Here is a 21,656-nt window from a genome sequence, read left to right as displayed (position 1 = left end):
AGCCACATTTGGCTTAAGGGAGGAAGCAGTTGAGACCCTCAGTAGGGCTTGAAGATGCTCATCAGTAAGTCTGGACCTGTACATGGACTTTTTAAAGTTCAAGGTAGAGAAGAGCTTTTCGCACAAGTATGTGCTCCCAAAAAGACACATGGTCCGCTTGAACATTCGGGGAAGCTGGGGGGCAATTCTCTCAAAAATTGCCCGGGCTTGTCTGCTTTTCCACTCACCTCCCTGAACTTGGCTTTGAGTTCAGAGTTGCACTGCAGGTCAATAAGCTCCATTTGAAGCACAGAAGGGGCATCTTGCACATCAAAGGAGAAGAGTCCGCAAAAATTTGAAATGTGGCTCTGTGCATCTTGAAGTCTGCAAATCTGTGATCAAATTCCTCCTGTAGCTTCAAAATGACATCCATATACTCCTCACCACTGAATGGTGTGCCTGCTTCCATGAGTGCCCTGTATGATGGGAAATGGCAAAGGTTTGTCTGAGAAAGCTGGGCTTTCCATAACATAAGTTTTGTAGAGAATGCTTTCACGTTGTCATAGGCAGCACTGACAAGTTGCCCCTGGCCTGGTAACTTCTTGTTCAGTACATTAAGCTTATGTGTGATATCAACAAAAAAAGCTAAGTCCATGAGCCATTTTGGATCACTTAGTACAGGAACAGCAGCCCCATCTTTCTCCATGAAGGCTTTCTCTTCCGCTCTCAACTCAAAAAATCTCTTCAATATGATTCCCCTGCTGAGCCAACGTACCTCAGTGAAGTAGAGCACATCCCCATATTCTGAATCCATTTCATCTAAAAAAAGCACGAAACCTTCTGTGGTTTAAGCCCCTGGATCTGATTTGGTTGATGCATTTCACAACGAAAGACATCACATTGACAAACTTCAGGCATTTGCTGCAAAGGGCCTGCTGATGGATAATGCAGTGCAGAGCAATGACCTCCTCCACACCTTCCTCTTCCAGTTTTTTTTTTTAACAGGTGCCACCAGTCCATTTTTCCTTCCTGTCATTGATGGCGCTCCATCAGCTGTTATTCCAACACACCTTCTCCGAGGTAAACCGGCATTCTCAATGGCATCACACAGCTGGTGAAATATCTCCTGAGCGGTGGTCTGGCCATGCATTGGAATCACTGTGAGCAACTGCTCTATGACTTCAAAATTGTCATCAACACCATGGACATAGATTGCGAGCTGAGCAGTGTCGGTGATGTCTGTGGTCTCATCAAGAGCGACTGAGTAGACACTGAAACATTTTGCTTTCTCACACAGTTGATCATAAATGTCACTTGACAGGTCAGAAATGCGCTCTGCTGCGGTGTTGGCAGAAAGGCTGATGTTGCTAAACTGACCTTTCTTTTCTGGACAGACAATACTTGCAGCCTGTAATATGCACTTTTTTTTACAAATTCACCTTCTCTGAATGGCTTTCCTGCTTTAGCAATCATTTCACTAACCACGTAGCTAGCTTCGACTGCTGTATCATTCTCTTTGGTTGCTTTCTTAAAGAAATCTTGTTGCCTCAGTAGATATCTTTTAAGATTAGCAACTCGGTTGGCTCTTTCATCTCCCTGGTATTTTGCATACTCCTCAGCATGTCTAGTTATGTAATGACGTTTCAAATTGTATTCTTTGTGCACTGCAACTTTCTCTGTGCAAATAAAACACGTCGGGATGCCCCTGTGCTCAACAAAGAAATATTGCACTTCCCACTTTTCCTGAAATTGTCTGTGCTCATCACCAACCTCTCTCTTCACTGCAGGCTTTGAAAAAGACATGTTTGGGGCTGTGTAATAGATAATTACACTTGGTGTCACTGTTTCAGTGTTAGCCCATGCGTCTTTTCTGCTTTTTTTTCTGTCCCGCTGAGCAGCAATTTCCGCGGCCGCCTGCGCTTCTGAGCCTGGGGTAGTGGCGCATGTTCGCAATAAGGCCGGCTGATGTCCCGCCTCCGCCCCACTGCTCATTTTGAAGCCGGCGCACCAGAGTCTGTGGCGCGGTCCGATCCGGTCCCTGCTTGGCTGCTCCTGCTGCATGTGTTGTCAGTGTGACTCATACACCTTGCCTGCTGACAGCAGGCTGCTGTGACTGTCTAGCCATCATCATACTCACCTCCTCCTGCTGCAGCTCCGATGGTCCAGCGCCGACATTTTCTTCCTGTAGGAGCGCGCGGTCACACGTCACGTGGTACCGCTCATTAAGCTCATGAATATGGGCGCCACGCCTATGAGAGTGGAGTGGCGTCCATATTCATGACCTTAATGAGCAGTACTATGTGTGACTGGAATTTCACATGCGACACTCGGCCGTGTTTCTCGCATGTGTGATCCCGGCCGAGGTTAGGGCTGCAAACTATTGTCCTGAGGGCCCATGAGGTGAGGGCCGCAAACTATTGTCCCGAGGGCCGCAGTTGGCCCACGGGCCGCGAGTTTGAAACACCTGCCTTAGAGTGAATTCCTCTGCAGTACCCACCACACACACAGTATGATGACCCTACTGTACTCACCCCTCAAATGCCATGGAAAAGTATGGTTAACCCAACACAGTATGATCTCCAACTGTGACCCCCACACAGCCCTCCATTCAGTATATTGGGCCTACATACAATATAATGGCCCCTCACCTCACCACACTATTTAATGGCCCCATACAGCCCTCCACACTGTATGATGGACACCACACAAACCTTCACACTGTATAATTGCTTGCATACAATTTAAAGGCTCCCACACAGCCTTTCAAATGTTATAATATCGCCCACATAGTCCTCCATACAGCATAATTCACCCCATAGTTCATATAGCATAATATACCCCATAGCCCATACAACATAATGCACCCCATAGTCTGTACAGCATAATGCACCCCATAGCCCATATAGTATAATATGCTCAGTTACTTACCGGTAGCGGTGTTTTTCAGGAGCCCATGACATTACCACGAGAGAGGGGATCCGCCCTTCGGGGACAGGAAACCTACAGACATAAAAAGGTCGGCCCTCTCTCCCGCCTCAGTTGGATTACAGAGCATGAGAAGACCTCCCTGGTTAGTAGCAATTCATATATGCACAGTCAAACTAAATATTCTCTACTCCCGTGACAAATTTTTAACCAAAGTAAAGGTGCTGATCCAAGACGTGAGAGCAGAGGGAGGGAATGTAGAGGTGCTGTCATGGGCTCCTGAAAAACACCGCTACCGGTAAGTAGCTGAGCATTTATTCAGTCGTCTTGACAGCACCACTAGAGATTTGCAGAGATGAAGAGAACTCTAGGGAGGGATAGCTACCTCAAGCACCTTTCTCCCAAACGTGAGGTCGGCGGACCCGCCTAAATCCAATCTATAGTGGTTAAAAAAACGTGGATGGAGAGGACCACGTGGCTGCCTTACATATGTCCTCGATGGATACTTCCGCTCTTTCTGCCCAGGATGTTGCCATGGCCCGAGTAGAGTGTGCCCTTATGACTTCCGGAACCTCCAGCCCACCTGCTGTATAAGCAAAAGAGATAGCCTCCTTAATCCACCTAGCTAGGGTGTTTTTGGACACTCTAAGTCTTTTTCTAACTTCCTGAAAAGATACAAACAGGGCATTGTCCCTCTTCCATGGTTCTGTGGCCGAAATGTAACTATGGAGGCACCGTCTCACATCTAGGGAATGGAGCTTCTGCTCGGTCGGGTTAATGGGGTTCGGGTAGAAGGACGGGAGGACTATTTCATGTAGTCTATGGAATTTCGAGGCGACTTTGGGTAAATATAAGGGGTCTGGCTTTAAGGTGACCCTATCTTCTCTAAACTGGGTGTACGGCGGTATTCTAGAAAGGGCTTGTAGATCACTAACCCTCCGGGCTGACATTAGGGCAACCAACAGGGCAGTCTTGAACAAAAGGATCCTTATGGGGACAGAATCAACAGGCTCAAAGGGAGGCTCTGTTAGAGCTGATAAAACTAAGTTGAGGTCCCATGGAGCTAGCCTATGTTTTATGATGGGTCTGGATCTCGCTGCTGCTTTAATAAATCTTGCCACCCAGTAATTGTTTGCTAAGTTGCAGTTGTAAAATGCCCCCAGAGCCGAAACTTGGACTCTAAGCGGATTTGTGGCTAGACCCATCTCCAACCCCCTCTGAAGGAATTCCAGTATCTGAATAATGCGGATTATCTGACCAACCTCCGCCCCCGAGACTGCTAAAAAAATCTTTTCCAGACTCGGGTGTAGATATTTGTTGTGGAGGCTTTTCTACTTTTTAAGAGGGTGTTGACTAGTCCTTGGGAAAACCCCCTCTTTTTTAGCAGTTCCCCCTCAAACTCCATGCCGCTAGATGTAAGTTGGAGACTCGTGGGTGATATACTGGACCCTGGGACAGAAGGTCCGGGAGCTCGGGGAGAATCCATGGCTTGGATAAAGACATTTTCCTCAGCCAAGGAAACCGTGACCTCCTGGGCCAGAACGGGGCAACTAGGATAATGTGGGCCCTGTCTTCCCGGATCTTTCTCAGCACCATCGGAATCAGATTCAGTGGGGGCAAGGCATATGCTAGGCTGAAGCTCCACGGAATCAGGAAAGCGTCCACTGCATACGGGTTCTCTCTGGGATCCAGAGAACAAAACATAGGGAGTTGTCTGTTCCTTTTGCTGGCGAACAAGTCTATTTCTGGGAGTCCCCACATGTGTACGATCTGTCCGAAGATGGCCCTTTTTAATGCCCACTCTCCCTGTGTGAGCCTGTTGCGACTTAGGAAATCGGCTGTTAGATTTTGTTTTCCTTTAATATGCAGCGCTGTAAGGAATAGAAGGAGAACCTCGGCAATCTGGTTGTCTGAGAATAGTCTGACGTGTTCGGTCTGTAGGGACATAAGGAAGGCACTTACAGCCCGCCCCACTCCTAACAGCTCCTTAAGGTTTAGAGGAGAATTTTTGTTCTGACAGTGACCACGCTCCCTGGACCCAGTTATCTCCCATATGAGCCCCCCAGCCCCTGGGGCTAGCATCCGTGGTTAGAATTCGGGGAGATCTGGTTTACCCAAGGAACACCCCTCTCCAGATTTGAAATCAGTGATCACCAACATAGGGACTGAATCGTATCGTTAGATAAGGTAACTCTACCCTCGAGGCAACCCTCTAGCTGACGGGTGTTGTACAAGATGTCCCACTGCAGGGTTCTGGTGTGGAATTGGGCCTAGAGTACTGCTGGTATAGCTGCCGTAAGAGAGCCCAACAGTGACATTGCCCCTCTAAGGGTAAGCGATGGATTATCTATTACCCTGCGTATTTGACGCTGAATGTTGAATACTTTAGATTCTGGTAACCGACACTCCTGAATATCAGAGTCTATGATGAGGCAGAGGAACTGTTGTACTCTTAGGGGCTGCAGACGTGACTTTTTTTTTTTTTTAAATTAATGATCCAACCTAAACCCTAAAGGCTGGATATTACCCGCCCTAATTGGGCGGTGCAGTGAGATTCCAAGTGCCCCACAATTAGTAGATCGTCTAGATAGGGGATCACGAGAATGTTTTGTTCATGCAAGTGAGCTATAACCTCCGCCATTATCTTTGCGAAGACCCAGGGTGCCACCGCCACCCCGAAGGGAAGTGCCCTGTATTGAAAATGGCCTATAACTTTGCCCAGTGAAATAGCCACCCTTAGGAACTGCTGATGATCTGCGTGTATCGGGACATGAGAATAGGCATCTTTAAGGTCTAAGACTAACATAAAGCACTCACTGAATAGCAGTTTAATTGCCGATTTTACCGACTCCATTTTGAAAGAGTGAATTTCAATGAATTTATTGAGGCTTCTTAGATTAATAATGGTGCGGAAGGAGCCGTCCGGCTTTTTAACTTGAAAGAGGGGGAGTAGAACCCCTTACCTCTTTGTAGCTCAGGAACCTTCACCAAGACCTCTTTCTGGAGAAGATCCTGGATCTCCGCCTCCAATGCCTTCTGTTCTGTAGATGCAGAACGGATAGGGGTTAGAAGAAACTTTTCACACGGAGTCTGCTGGAATTCAAACCTCAGTCCTGTTCTAATGATGCTCCGTATCCACGGACTATTCGAAATACGAGACCAGGCTGGGTAGAAGGACAACAACCTCCCTCCCACCTAGTCCGGCAGTCATTTGGGATCGCTGCGGTCCCGAGGGGTATTAAACATATACCCCCTACCTTTCCTCCTGGGGTCATATCTGGGTCTTTCCCTTGTTGTTCTCCTACGATCAAACCACCTTCTGAAGGAGTGTCTTCTGTAAGGCGGTCTTCCTAAATAGGGAAAGTATTTCTTGCTGTCGCCAGCCTTCTCTAAGAGCTCATTCAGCACTTTACCAAGTAAGTAAATCCCTTTCACATGGGATACCGCATAACTTTGATCTGGCCTGCACGTCACCTGGCCAGCATTTGAGCCACAAGGCCCTAAGGGCAGCATTGGAGAGGGCTACGGATCTGGCCACTAACTGCACCGAGCCTGCCGATGCGTCTGAGAGGAAGGCCGCCGCTCCCTGGGCCGTAGAGAGGGAGAAAAGAATGTCCTGCCTTGGGACTTTATCTCTAATCTGCTCATCCAACTGGTCCAACCATACCGTTAAGGACCTGGCGGTGCATGTGGCCGACATTGCTGGCCGTAGGGCTCCAGCTGATGTTTCCCAGGTTCCTTTAAGGAACCCGCCTGCCTTTCTGTCCAGCGGGTCTTTTAAGGTACCAAGATCCTCCAAAGGTAGGGACGTCTTTTTGCATGCTTTGGCGATAGCCGCGTCCAATCTTGGCTTTGTCCCATGAGGATGAAGCTGTTTCTTCAAATGGATACCTTCTTTTGAAGGCAGGAGATAGGGAGCCTTTTCTCTCGGGCTTTTTCCACTCCTTGTAATAAGGGCACTAATCTTGTCTACCAATGGGAAGGACCTTCGGTTTTTCCTGTCCAATCCCCGGAATATTGAATCTTGTACTGACCTTTCTACCGGGGTCTCCTCAATCTCCATTGTGGTGTTTACCGCCTTTACTAGATGATTGACCTGTTCTAGTGGGAAACAGGAGTGGCCCGATCTGGATTCAGATGATGATGAATCTGATTTTTAACTCCTGTGAGTCACTATCGGAGACCAGAACGGGGGATTTTTTTTTTTTTTCTTCTGGACCTTGTAACTGGAGATAGGGATCTAACCGAGCCCCTAACCTCCTGGCTGAGTATCTCCCCTATACTGGAGGTCAAGTCAGCGGTCTCTTCCGAGACCAGGTGATGTATGCAGGGTCTACACAGCTTCCCTCCCTGACCATCCAGGAGGGAAACCCCGTATTCAGCACACTCTCTGTGCTTGCTCTTCCCAGAGAACTTCTTCCCCTGGCAGAATGGAGAGGGGGAACATAAGGGGGGCAGAGAATCAGCAAGGTGAACTTTCTCGTAGCTCACTTACGCTGGCTGTTAACAGCGCAGTACCGGGTTCTGTGGGGGGTCCATCAGAGCCGCCGATCCTTTACGGCTCGTGGACTTTTCAGGTTTCGCCCTCTGAGTATCCCCACGTTTCTCAGAGCGGCTGCTGCTGCTCGATCGCTGCTGGGGCCTCTCTGAAGCTTGAGGCCGTGTCTGTGGCTCGTCCAGAGGCTATGGCTGCTCCTGCGACGCCATCCTGAGATAACACAGGGCCAGAAGAGCCTCTCCACTGACCTGAGGCAGTTAATTAGCTGGCCACTCCCGGTACCGCCCCCTCTGGGGCCAGCAGGTGTCATTCATTTGGCCTGCCGAGTACCTATCCTGGCGTCCAGCTTCCCCCCCCTGACCGCGGCGGGGACCGGAAACCCCCAGCCGGGCGCGCGCGCCCCCGGGCACGCCGCGCATGCCCCGGCCGCCCAGCTCCCCCAGAGGCGCACACCGCCGACGTCACAGCCGCGGCCCACAGCACACAGCCGGTGTGTCACACAGCGCGACCAGGCCGCATCATCAGCCAGCGTCCGCGCGTCAGCGGCCCCCACCTCCGGCGGAAGCCGACGCCCCAGCAATGCCGCGGATGCCCCGGGCAGTGCCACCCCCCGCCGAAGGGGACCGCCGCCCCCCCAGGACCGGATGAGGAGGGAAGCGGACCTACTCACCTGGTACCGGTGTCAGGCCTCCAGAAGTAGGCTCTCCCCCTGAAGGCCACTTCCACCTCCTGCCGCCTGCACCAACAATCCCCCTGCCGTGCGGCACTTCCAATGCTCCGGACAGGCCGAGGCAGGGGACCCCCGCTACCTGAGTCGGCTGCCGGGCATGGGCTTCCATCCGCACTCCTGAAGGTATGTCTGAAGGGATCCCCTGTCAGGGACAGGAAACCAACTGAGGCGGGCGAGAGGGCCGCCCTTTTTATGTCTGTAGGTTTCCTGTCCCCGAAGGGCGGATCCCCTCTCTCGTGGTGCTGTCATGGCGACTGAATAAATCCCCCATAGCCTACACAGTATAATGCACCCCATAGCCCATGACGTAACATGCATCCCATAGTATGTACAGTAAAATGCACCCCATAGCCCATACAGTATAATGCACTCCATAGTATATACAGTATAATGCACCCTATAGCCCATACAGCATAATGCACCCCATAGCCCATATAGTATAATGCACCCCATAGCCCATACAGTATAATATAAACCATAGCCCATACAGTATAATGCACCCCATAACCCATACAGTATAATGTACACCATAACCTACACAGTATAATGCACCCCATCACCCATACCATACAATGCACCCCATAGCCCATACAGTATAATGCATTCCATAGTATATACAGTATAATGCACCCCATAGCCCATACACCATAATGCACCCCATAGCCCACACAGTATAATGCACCCTATAGCCCATACAGTATAATGCACCCCATAGCCCACACAGTATAATGCACCCCATAGCCCACACAGTATAATGCACCCCATAGCCCATACAGTATATTGTACCCCATAGCCTACACAGTATAATGCACCACATCACCCATACCATACAATACACCCCATAGTATATACAGAATAATACCCTATAGCCCATACAGTATAATGCACCCCATAGCCCATACAGTATAATGTACCCCATAGCCTATACAGTATAATGCACCACATCACCAATACCATACAATACACCCCATAGTATATACAGTATAATGCACCCCATAGCCTACACAGTATAATGCACCACATCACCAATACCATACAATACACCCCATAGGATATACAGTTGTGGCCAAAAGTATTGACACCCCTGCAATTTTGTCAGATAATACTCAGTTTCTTCCTGAAAATGATTGCAAATACAAATTCTTTGGTATTATTATCTTCATTTAATTTGTCTTAAATGAAAAAACACAAAAGAGAATGAAGCAAAAAGCAAAACATTGATCATTTTACACAAAACTCCAAAAATGGGCCAGACAAAAGTATTGGCACCCTCAGCCTAATACTTGGTTGCACAACCTTTAGCCAAAATAACTGCGACCAACCACTTTCTGTAACCATCAATGAGTTTCTTACAATGCTCTGCTGGAATTTTAGACCATTCTTCTTTGGCAAACTGCTCCAGGTCCCTGATATTTGAAGGGTGCCTTCTCCAAACTGCCATTTTTAGATCTCTCCACAGGTGTTCTATGGGATTCAGGTCTGGACTCACTGCTGGCCACCTTAGAAGTCTCCAGTGCTTTCTCTCAAACCATTTCATTTTCTAGTGCTTTTTGAAGTGTGTTTTGGGTCATTGTCCTGCTGGAAGACCCATGACCTCTGAGGGCCCAGTAGGGCCCAGCTTTCTCACACTGGGCCCTACATTATACTGCAAAATTTGTTAGTAGTCTTCAGACTTCATAATGCCATGCACACGGTCAAGCAGTCCAGTGCCAGAGGCAGCAAAGCAACCCCAAAACATCAGGGAACCTCCACCATGTTTGACTGTAGGGACCGTGCTTTTTTCTTTGAATGCCTCTTTTTTTCTCCTGTAAACTCTATGTTGATGCCTTTGCCTAAAAAGCTCTACTTTTGTCTCATCTGACCAGAGAACATTCTTCCAAAACGTTTTAGGCTTTTTCAGGTAAGTTTTAGCAAACTCCAGCCTGTCTTTTTTATATCTCGGGGTAAGAAGTGGGGTCTTCCTGGGTCTCCTACCATACAGTTCCTTTTCATTCAGACGCCGACAGATAGTACAGGTTGACACTGTTGCACCCTCGGACTGCAGGGCAGCTTGAACTTGTTTGGATGTTAGCCGAGGTTCTTTATCCAACATCCGCACAATCTTGAGTTGAAATCTCTTGTCAATTTTTCTTTTCCGTCCACATCTAGGGAGGTTAGCCACAGTGCCATGGGCTTTAAACTTCTTGATGACACTGCGCACGGTAGACACAGGAACATTTAGGTCTTTGGAGATGGACTTGTAGCCTTGAGATTGCTCATGCTTCCTCACAATTTGGTTTCTCAAGTCCTCAGACAGTTCTTTGGTCTTCTTTCTTTTCTCCATGCTCAATGTGGTACACACAAGGACACAGGACAGAGGTTGAGTCAACTTTAATCCATGTCAACTGGCTGCAAGGGTGATTTAGTTATTGCCAACACCTGTTAGGTGCCACAGGTAAGTTACAGGTGCTGTTAATTACACAAATTAGAGAAGCATCACATGATTTTTCGAACAGTGCCAATACTTTTGTCCACCCTCTTTTTTATGTTTGGTGTGGAATTATATCCAATTTGGCTTTAGGACAATTCTTTTTGTGTTTTTTTCATTTAAGACAAATTAAATGAAGATAATAATACCAAAGAATTTGTGTTTGCAATCATTTTCTGGAAGAAACTGAGTATTATCTGACAAAATTGCAGGGGTGTCAATACTTTTGGCCACAACTGTACAGTATAATGCACCCCATAGCCCATACAATATTGTGTAATGTATCCTGTAGTCCTCAATACAGTTTTATGACCACCACAATGTTCTAAAAAAATAATAAAATATAATACTCACTTCCACTCCTCATTCCCCGCTGCTTCCGTCTCCGCAGCTTGTCTTCTGAAGCATTGCACATCTCAGCATAGAGGATGCCTTGTAGTGACGTCGTTGTGCTGAGACATCAGACGCCGGGAAAGAATGATGTGGGAGGAAATGTCAGCTGACTCTCCCTCTTCCATCATTGCTTTTAACTGTATTGGCTACTCTAGTGTCTCAACCCCATTAAGCCTGCATTTCACATGTTAAAACAATGCAGAAAGACGCAGAAAAGCATTACAACGGAGAAAACCAAGCGTTTGGTGATATCCATGGCTTCCAGACTTCATGCAGTCATTGCCTACAAAGGATTCTCTACAAAAGTATTAAAAATGCACATTTTATTTATGATAAAGTTAATTTGTCCAATTGCTTTTGAGCCCTGGAAATGAGGAGGCTTTGTAGAAAAATGATTGTAATTCGTAAACGCCTCAATTGCTTTTCAGTTTTCAGTTGTTTCATTTTAAAGCCAAAATGGTGACATGCAGGGCCCAAACCACCAAGATTCGTCACTGTCCAAATATTTCTGGATCTAACTGTAGGTAGATAGACAGAGAGACAGATATTAATTGTTTAGTAGTGGGATGAGCCTGCGTGTGAGCAACTACTTTCTCCGCAGGTCAGTGGAGAAACACAGGAGATCAGGAGTTAGCAGAAGCCGACTGCAATTCATTTCTGGGAAATGTTGGTGCCTCCTGGTCTCATGGGGCGAGCTGGTGCCCATATACAAGAAGTGAACAGACCAAAGTTGCAGAAGAGTAAAGAGGCCGAAGTTGCAGTGGAGTAAAGTTGGAGAGACGCTTGCAGTAGTTAAAATAATTGGTTGCGTTACTCCAGAAATGTTTATTTTTTAACTAATGGGATAACCCCTAACTGGAGACCTACAGGTAGACATATATACCGTATCTATGTTTGAAAAACATTGTATCTTTCTTCCAAAACAACAGTCACACGTGTCCACCGGTTGTGTGTGGTATAACAACTCATTCCCATTCATTTGAAGCTGAGCTGCAATACCAGACACAAGCCGTGGACCAGTGAGGCACTATTTCTAGAGCAACGCAGCTCTCTTTATCCAATCATTTAAAGTCCTGTTTAATATCGTTGTGCAACACTGAAATCATTTTTTCTGCTATGACCTGGTCACCTGAGGTTCCTTGTCAGAAGCCTGAGACTGCACTAATGGCAAGTTCTGAAGGTGACAAAGTCTTTGCAGTGCAGTGTCCACACATCTATGTTCGGAACAACCTCCTTGCCAAGTTTCTTCAAAAAGTGTCTGCAAGTGTATCTAGATGAATTGAAACCATGTTTTTTCCACGCCTGCCTAAGACTTTTGCACAGTATTGTACTTGACACTTTTTAGACTTGTTAGGGCGTTGATTTTGCGATAGTTGGGGATTTCAATCCTCACCATGTTCTATTAACAGCACAGCACCTCGCACAAAGCAGAATTACTGCCATCAGAGACTCAGTAGTGCATCCTCTATCTTTGGGTTTATAACAGCAAGCGACTCTATCTAGTATGAATATAATAAAGGATTAAAGGGTTATTCCCACAATTGCATTATTTTTCACAAAGCATATTAAATGCATACTTATTGTTAATATACAAGTCCAACATAATGTATTTTTTCTTGTATTGTGTCTTTTTTCATCTCTATCTGCCCCTCTTGCATATAGCAGCACATACCAAAAAAGCATCCCTATTCTTACCAGATATGACTACATTTCCCATCAGCCCTTGGTTTTTTCAGTAATGCAGACCCCCTCCCTCTTCTGTGTGCTCCTGACTAGCTCCATATTTCTGAATCATCATCAACCTAATCTAAATATAGAATTCACCTTATGCTTCTGTGCATTGACTGCTCCTGTACGTTAATTTGTCTGACCGATTTTATCTTCTGTTGTCTACATCAGCATGACTGAGTGTGGTTTTACATCATTAGATGGTTGCTGCAGCTCTCTTCTTTGATCTACAATAATATTGTAGGCCTGTGTGTGTTGCCTTCTGCTGATACATCAGTTTTTTGAAACTGCATATGCAGCTCTATTGATGCACAGGACAAAAGATAATCTTCTGCCATATGCATGAAGAATGGCATTTGTATTATGACAACACTGATATCACAGCAGCAGAAAATAAACACTGCTCAACTAATTTCAGCTCTCTTATGAAGCCCCATCCTGCAGTATGTCCTCTTAGTCAATCTATACAGAGCACCATCCTGCAGTATGTCCTCTTAGTCAATCTATACAGAGCACCATCCTGCAGTATGTCTACTTAGTCAATCTATACAGAGCACCATCCTGCAGTATGTCCTCTTAGTCAATCTATACAGACACCATCCTGCAGTATGTCCTCTTAGTCAATCTATACAGAGCACCATCCTGCAGTATGTCCACTTAGTCAATCTATACAGAGCACCATCCTGCAGTATGTCCTCTTAGTCAATCTATACAGAGCACCATCCTGCAGTATGTCCACTTAGTCAATCTATACAGAGCACCATCCTGCAGTATGTCCTCTTAGTCAATCTATACAGAGCACCATCCTGCAGTATGTCCTCTTAGTCAATCTATACAGAGCACCATCCTGCAGTATGTCCACTTAGTCAATCTATACAGAGCACCATCCTGCAGTATGTCCTCTTAGTCTTTGTCAATCTATACAGAGCCTCATCCTGCAGTATGTGGTTCATTGCTCCTTTCAGGAACCACTACTGTATTGTATCTCATGTCTCAGCCCTTATGCAAAGAGCCCCCTTCTATATAGTATATCCTCCTTTAAGCCCCCTAATATAGCCCCATCCTGCAGCGCATTCCCCCTCTCAGCCCTCTATATATGTCCTATGGTCTGTAATTCTCCCAGCTGCTGCGGCCTCTTAAAATTAGCTAATTGTTTGACCACTCAATATATTGACTGCTTTTGTATGATGAGAGATTCTTCTTAGACGCAAAGTAAATTTTTGGTGCTGATTGTGCAATTTTTTATGTGCAAGCATGGGGTTACAAGGCTTTATTCTATACTGCAACAGAACTATTTGTCCCAGTCATTATTCTGTTCGGTTTATGTGGTTTTCTGTTGACGTTTTTGCCTATTAATGAGAAGATCTCCCACTAACAGCGACTCATGAAATTTCCTATTTTTTTAAGAAAAAAAACAACACATTTATGACACGGAGAACATTCATCTCACTGTCAGAAGTGCTGGTTATCACCCTCATATACAGCCTAAGCTTTGGTGATTCAGGTCAGGTCAGGCCACCTAAAATCCGAGTGTGTAGGCTAAACATAATATAGTAGGTGCGCAGGATCAGGTTCATGCTGATGAATGTCTTTGATGTGTTGTAGACACAATGGAGAGCACCTTCTTGGCTTTATTTGATCTCCACCATCTTGATCAATATTCTCTTCCAGGCCTTTGTTTGATGATTATTTCATGAAGGTGGTATCTGTAGGGAATCCCAGTGACCTGATGTATTTGTGTCATGTTTATGAATGACATTTGCCATTTGTCTCTCCGACTTTGGCCCTTCCCCTTCAGCTCCGGCTACTACATTACCAATCATTAGCATAATGATATACCGGCATCATTCCAGACACCTTTCAATGTAGGATCCTTTAAGAGAAAGGGAGAGCAAGGAATGATCACTGCCCATTAATGTATCATGAGAGACTGAGCGCTTCCTGTTTTGTTCCCTTGCACATCATCACACACTTGCACACCCTCACTCCTTCTCCTTCTCTCCCTCTCTCACATCCACACACCTCCCACCTCAATGCTTGGCTGGGCCTGATCGACTTGCAAGGAGAAAGCTGGAAAGGAAGGAAGCGAAATGGGCAACTCACCTTCTCAAGGCATGTGAACCCCCCTCCCAAATTGTGCATCCATTCTTAAGTAGAAGGTATTTCTTTAATTGTGCGTTAAGCGGATGGGTTGCGAACAAGAAGTGGTGATGCTGCAGATGCTCACCTCTGTGCAGAAGAAGGAAGAGAGGCTGAGATGCTTGCAGGCAAAGGGATGGCTTTCAGTGGAGAGCAGGCAGAGATGAAGATAAAGGGAGAACAGAGTAGGTTTTCTTTTAGGATGCTCTCACGAAGAGAGAAGAATGTAGGGAGGCAGCGGATAGCATATGGAGAAGGGAAGGGTTTTTTACCGGGCTCTTGGGAACATTCAGCTCTGTGCCCTAGAAACTGGATGCTGGCAACATAATTCTGTATCCATACCAGCTGTAGAGCTTTGTCTGTGAGTGTTTGGGCAATGCGCGTGTTATTCTTCTTACGCCAGTATTGCTAATTAAACAGGGCCACAGAAGGGGCAGGTTAATAATGTTTCCTCCATTGAATGCCGTCCAGCAACAACACTTCTGTATAACAATAGCTGATCCATCCTTATAGATCTACACGACATCGGCACGGTCACTGCATTGACGTCTTTCCCTTTTACTGCATTTAAGGATTTCATGTATCAATCTAGCCATCATATGATATTTACTGCAACATTGATGTCTTCCCTACATATGGGATTGTTTTCAGCGCCGTGTTTAGTCTGGGATCCTGGACACAATGAGTAAAGAGTGGGATATATTTTTTCTTCTTTGATTTGTGTTGTAGCAATTCAGCGATAAAACAAAGACTGTAGCGCTATCTATGGAAAGGGCGTTAAGAGTGAGAAATGTTTCTGAGCAGGAAGACCTGCAGGGTAAGAAAAAAAATAAAAGAATTCAACTTCTCATCCGCGATTCAGGCTGCTGTATGACCCAATTTAAGGTGTCACCTTGGACTGCAAGCTCTTGAGACCATTAAGAATGACGGTATTATTTATTTATACCCGACCATGTTGACTTTAGGTTGGGGCATGCTGGGAGATTAATGGGCTCGAAAATAACATTTCTTTGGTAAAACAGATAGCAGAATGTATGCATTAAATGAATTGACCTTAGTGATTACACACGCTCACACAAGGTGTAACCTTCCGAAGCTACTTGCGCTGTTATGTGTTCTGCAAAATCCATGTTCATCTCCTTTTATTTGTCTGGAGGGAATAGTTTGTGATATCTGTTTCTGTACTGAGATTTTAGACTGTTTATGGATCTATCAACCTTTTTTTTAGGACTCTGTAAATCCCCAGAGTAATTAATTTGGTAAACTATCTTGCAGGTCATTCGACACAATATGACCTGTATAGCGGTATGTGACCGTTGTATTGGTTTGTAGGGGTAATCTAAATATATTTCTAAATGTTTCTCTCATCCTGTTAATATTAATCAATTCATCTTTTAATAGATGACCTTGGTGAAAAATATTCCGCGTGTTGTAAATAAGTTTTCAACATTTTACCCCCTAGTGGGACTTGTGCAGAGTTTACTTTCTTGGCAGATTGGGCAAGAAGGTCACTCACATCTGCCGAGTCTTTACCATATCTTTCTGTTACATTGGATTTGATAGGCTCTAGTCTGTACAACTCCTTATTAATGATCAACATTACAGTATAGACATCCTTTTTTAATCTTTTTTAAGCAGTAGCATAACTTTAGAGATTGCCGACAGGGTGGTCATACCGGTTCCCCTGCCGTATGGTAGGAAACCGATAATACAAAAGACGCACGATTATGGTGGTAAGGCTGATCTTTCATTGAGGCCCAGCAGCTTCAAGGTCGCTTTTCTTTCTAATCAAGCATCCTACGTTTTTTATTTTGTCATATAGTTTTTATTAGAAAAGAAGGGGCAAGAAGAAACAAACCAAGTGTCACTTGCACTAGTGAGATTAATGGGACAGATCTATCACCTGCTTTTTCTACTACAAGGCAAAGACTTTCAGCTGACATCTTTTATTTCTACAGGATTTATAGACATGATGTTCCACATGTTTAATGATTTCAGAGCATTACATCGATCAACCCACTGCAATATTACAAGACCCGTTTTAAGAGCAATGATTTTGTAAGATGTTAGAACTCTATTTTTTCCTAAGAGTATATTTGATCAATACATGTCTGAGCTCATACGTCTGAATATTTTATATACAACACACTATGGTTGCCAACTTTTCTGAAACTCCAAAGTATTTAAAGGGCAAATCTAGAAAAAAAAGTGATCTACTGATATTGTTGGTCTTAGGTACGCGTGAAAGCTCTCCAATAACACTTATACTCACCTCCATTGCCGGCACCATTCCAGCGACACTGTCTCTCCTGGGGATTGCATGACATTGTTATGTCACACAATCCCTGTGGCCAATCGGTACTCGTTTCACTCTCCCCTCCTGTGGACAAATCACATCCTGCTTTCTCACTTCCTCCAGATGTATGTGATTTGTCCAAAGGAGGGGAGAGTGAAGCCCGTGCTGATTGGGAACCAGAGTCATGTGACATAACAATGTCACACGATTCCCTGAAGAGCGACTGCCAATACGGCTGGAACAGCACCGGTGAGTAGAAGTGTTATAATTTAACAAGGGGGAAACATAGGGATTGAGAAGAGGTTTTCTGAGTAGTGGACAACCTCTATAAAGGGAATCTGTCAGCAGGTTTTTGCAATGTAATTCAACAGCAGCATGATCTAAGGGCAGATATTCTGATTCCAGTGATGTATCACTTTGTTTACTGGATGAAAGAATCACAGTTCTCTTTGCTGCAGATCTAGCAGGACTCAGTTGTTAAGTTGTGTATAACTCGTCCACACCACTGATTGACAGTTTTCTGTGTACATTGTATATTGGCTGAAAGCTTCTAATTGCTGCTGGGGGCATGGTTGGACTAGCAAGCACAAGGTCAGTTGTCTTGTAGTGATATTTTCCTGCTGATAAAACATTGATTGCATTGAAGCATCAAAACACAGGAAAGTAAGTAACACATCATTAAAATCAGGCTCTCTTCCCCTACATTATGCTGCTCTCGGATTACATACCAAACGTAGTGACAGATTCCCTTTAACAATGTCAGCTTTCTGTTGGATAAGAATGTCCATTGTGTTGTCCTTGTTTTTTGAAAACATTTATTGAAATATTAATTTTAACTGCATAGGGGACCACATTCATATATTTACTGAAACTGTGGCCAAAATTGTAGCAAATCCACAGCAGAAGCAACATATGTTTATCTGTGTTTATTGGTGGGATAGAATTTACCCTACAATGATTTGGGTTTATGTTCCTAGACTTTAATTTTTGACTGCACCTTATGGCGGATATGTTACAGAAGTGTATGTGGCTCTCCTAGTTATCTGAATAGGGCTTGTAGAAAACCATGCAGATTCTGCAGAAACATTCACATATATGGAACTACTGTATATGGATTTATGCAACATATCTGCCATGTGTTCTCATACCCTTCAGAAGGCTTGGCGCACAAAAACTACTTATTTTTGTATTGATCCGATGTCAAAACATGATAATAATAAGTTTAATAATAATTTTATTTCTATAGCGCCAACATATTCCGCAGCACTTTACAATACCATCCACTTGTATTGTACCTTTGCCCAGTGACACCGGTCACAATCATTAGATAAGGGAACCAGTGATGTATGAGTCGCGACCATATAATAGTGAACGGTCCCACTCACAATGAATGGTTGCGATATAATTTCATTTGGATATGATACATCTCAAACACATATGCGTTACCGAACCAAATCAGCTCCTCTAGCAGATGTATACATTTCGTATCGACTCCCACTTGGGCGATCAGCTATTTGCTGCTGTTATGGCTCCTGAAACCCCCTGATTGAAAGCTGCTGTATGATGTCTACTGTACATACCCTAATATAGGAAATGGACACCAGATGTGCAGTCATAACACATAGGACACCAGATCCGATCACATATCTTTTTTTTCTTATAGTTAGATCACATAATGAATTATTTCCTAAGAAATTTTAATTTAATCTGTAGGCTGAGATTTCATACATAGAATATGTTGATAATTTTTGTTTGTCTGGAGCTTTCTTTAAAGGGTTTTTGTGGAAATCCATCATTAGTAATCTAAGGTCTGTTTACCAGGACCAACCAGCGGTACAATACGACTGTCAATTGGTAAACTTTTCCTGACCATTGGTCCTTTCAATGCCTGTTTACACAGGCAAACCAAAGTAAACAATGTGTACTGAGCCCTCTATACTCAATAGCTCAATAGCTCAGTGGGCAGAGGTCGCCATTGTTCTCTTGTGCAAGTCCCGTTTACAGAAGACGATGCACCCAAGTAAAATGAACTTTTATGCTACATAAAAGATTATTTTAGGGTGACCGGCAGCCTGTTTGCATGGCAAGATAATGGGGAAACTAGCATCTTTAACAGCGCTCATTCACGATTATCTTGCAGTGTAAATGCCCCTTAAGGGTAGAAATTTCTTGCAAATGAAAAATCGAGAGGTTTACTAATGCAATGGGGATGTTTTCAAGGGAAACCTAACAGCAGGCTCAACCCCTATTAACTAATTTCATAACTGCATTTGCATTGTGTTTTCAGCAACCCCATTATTTGGGCAAAGATCACAGTATATCAGCATTATCACCTTTTCAAAGTTCTAGTGAATAGGACTAGTCCAAAGAGGCATGCACCACATGCACACCTGTCCTGCAGAATCTCCTGATTGCAGCCCACTGAGTCCTGGCTGAGATCTCTGATCTGCCCATGCACTCCCCTCGCTGAATTCTAAATCCCATGGATATTTGTGAACATGCGAATGGACCAATGCCTCTGTGTAAGAGGCTAAGGGTATGTTTCCACGTGGCGTATTTGCTGCGGATTGGACTCTGCGTACAGCCGCAGCGTCCAATCCGCAGCCACCAGATGTTACAGCATAGTGGAGAGGATTGTATGAAATCCCAGTTCCACTATACGTACAAAGACACAGGTGTCAGACCTGCGTATACGCACATGGGGCGTGTCTTTATAGACTGTAGCATGTCTATTTATCTTGTGGAGACGCTCAGTCTCCACAAGATAAACAACACAGTCTAATGTACAGGATGCGGTGATTCCGCATGTGTTCAATGAATCACAGTGCGTACAAAGCTGGCAGCGCGTTGGACGGAGCGGGCAAGTGCTGCGTACAAAGTGCTGCCGTTTCCTGACCGTGAAAACATACCCTTATGGTCACACTCCTATGCCCTGGTAGTCTGTCAGACACGTGTTTCTAAATCCTGTAGATTGTGAACATGGCGACTTCGGGCATGCACAGTGAACGACAAGTCCATTGTGTGTGCCAAAGTCACCGTGTTCGCAAGTATCTGAAGGATTTAGAATTCAGGAAAAAGAGCGTAGGGGTAGTTCAGAGATCCCAATCACACCTCAATGAGCGTGCTATCAGGAGATGGGGCGTAACTGGTCCGCACTTGGTGCACACTTCTTAGACTAGTCCTATTCATTACCATATACAGTGTAAAAAAGGGGAGAATTATGATATACTATGATCTCTGCCCAACAAATGGGGTTGCCTGAAATCACCTTTAGGGCACAGTCAGAAGGCCGTATAAATCGGACCAAGATCAGACTGCAATGCTCAGACTGGTCGGCGGCTCTCCCAACCCAAACATGGTAGCTGCATAGAAATACATGAAGCTGTCACACTCAGGTAAGGAGAGCCACCGGCCAGTCCTTGCACTGCATTCTGATATTGGTCCGATTTATATGGCCTTCTGACTACACCCTTAAAGGGCAACTGCTGCCATGTAATTAGTTAATAGGTGTCGATCCTGCTGTCATGTTCCCTTTATGCAAACTATGTACAGAAGATTTCTATTTTTTATTCTCGTAGGTGTCAGGCCTGGACTATTGTAGACCTCTATGTAACAATCTGCCAGACTTTACCTTCATTATGCACTGGTATCGATAGAATACAAATATTTTGACTACATAATCTAAAAAATCATGACTGGTCATTTTATAGTCAAAAGATCTGCTATTGTACTATTGTAATTGTATGCCCTTGTAGCAACCTGGCACTTCCATAACTTTTATAGTTCTTCCCTACACGATATTATTGTTAATTGTGCCGCAAACCAGCATGTAGCTGTATTATCACTAATTAGGTCAGGGCTGTACAAGCACAGGACAGAAGAACAGGACCAAATTTTGTGTCTGCTATGCAGAGAGCTATAACAAATGGCTATTATCATAGTAGCAAAAAATACAAACCAAAATCAGCCTGTAACTTGTATCTCAGTGTAAAGTGTTACCTGTAATTCAGCAGCCAGATGTTGCATATTAAACAGTGTACTCAGGTTTTTTAAAGTGAACTGTCACTCATTTTTTCATGTGTTGCATTCCACGAACATGTATATTACTCCCTGAATTCCCCTGTATAACCTCCAGAATTGCTCCTGCGCTGCACGCAATACCAGTAAGTCAGTCTGGCTGGCGTCATTGCTCCGGCGTCTGTCCCTCCTCTCCGCTGCTTATCGTTGTCTTCCTGCCTTGATTAATGCAAATGACGCATTCTGCATCATCCACACAGCCGAACAAAATCTTGCACCTGAGCAGGGACATCTCCAACTTGCGCAGGCGCACTTAGCAGGGCTAGAAAAAGGTAAAAACAAACAAACAAAAAAACTCATATTCACCTCACCTATTACCTCCTGGGCACCTCTGCTAAATGTTCTCTCATGTACAGTCCTCACCATCTTTTACTACTTCCACTAAAACCATAGGCCTCTCCATGCATGGCTGAGACTTCCAGCT

General features: G+C 44.9%; 1 protein-coding gene across 13 annotated transcripts in view; it reads left to right on the top strand.

Moving 5' to 3' along the window:
• The first annotated feature begins 14,600 nt into the window (after positions 1-14,600).
• Positions 14,601-21,656, top strand: part of SRCIN1 (SRC kinase signaling inhibitor 1) — a 673,416-nt gene continuing 666,360 nt past the window's right edge. For 9 of the 13 annotated variants that reach the window (XM_073572493.1, XM_073572495.1, XM_073572494.1 and 6 more), the window contains exon 1: positions 14,601-14,832. In XM_073572493.1, the coding sequence (XP_073428594.1) occupies positions 14,811-14,832 (22 nt within the window). In that variant the 5' untranslated portion in view covers positions 14,601-14,810. The remainder of the gene's footprint in view (positions 14,833-21,656) is intronic. The other 4 variants (XM_073572504.1, XM_073572502.1, XM_073572505.1 and 1 more) reach the window with 4 other exon arrangements.

This window comes from Dendrobates tinctorius, unplaced genomic scaffold (assembly GCF_039654945.1).
Source record: "Dendrobates tinctorius isolate UK_male_01 unplaced genomic scaffold, ASM3965494v1 ptg000032l, whole genome shotgun sequence".
NCBI lineage: Eukaryota > Metazoa > Chordata > Amphibia > Anura > Dendrobatidae > Dendrobates > Dendrobates tinctorius.
Note: the sequence above shows the minus strand (reverse complement) of the source record. Positions and strands in the feature narration are given on the sequence as shown.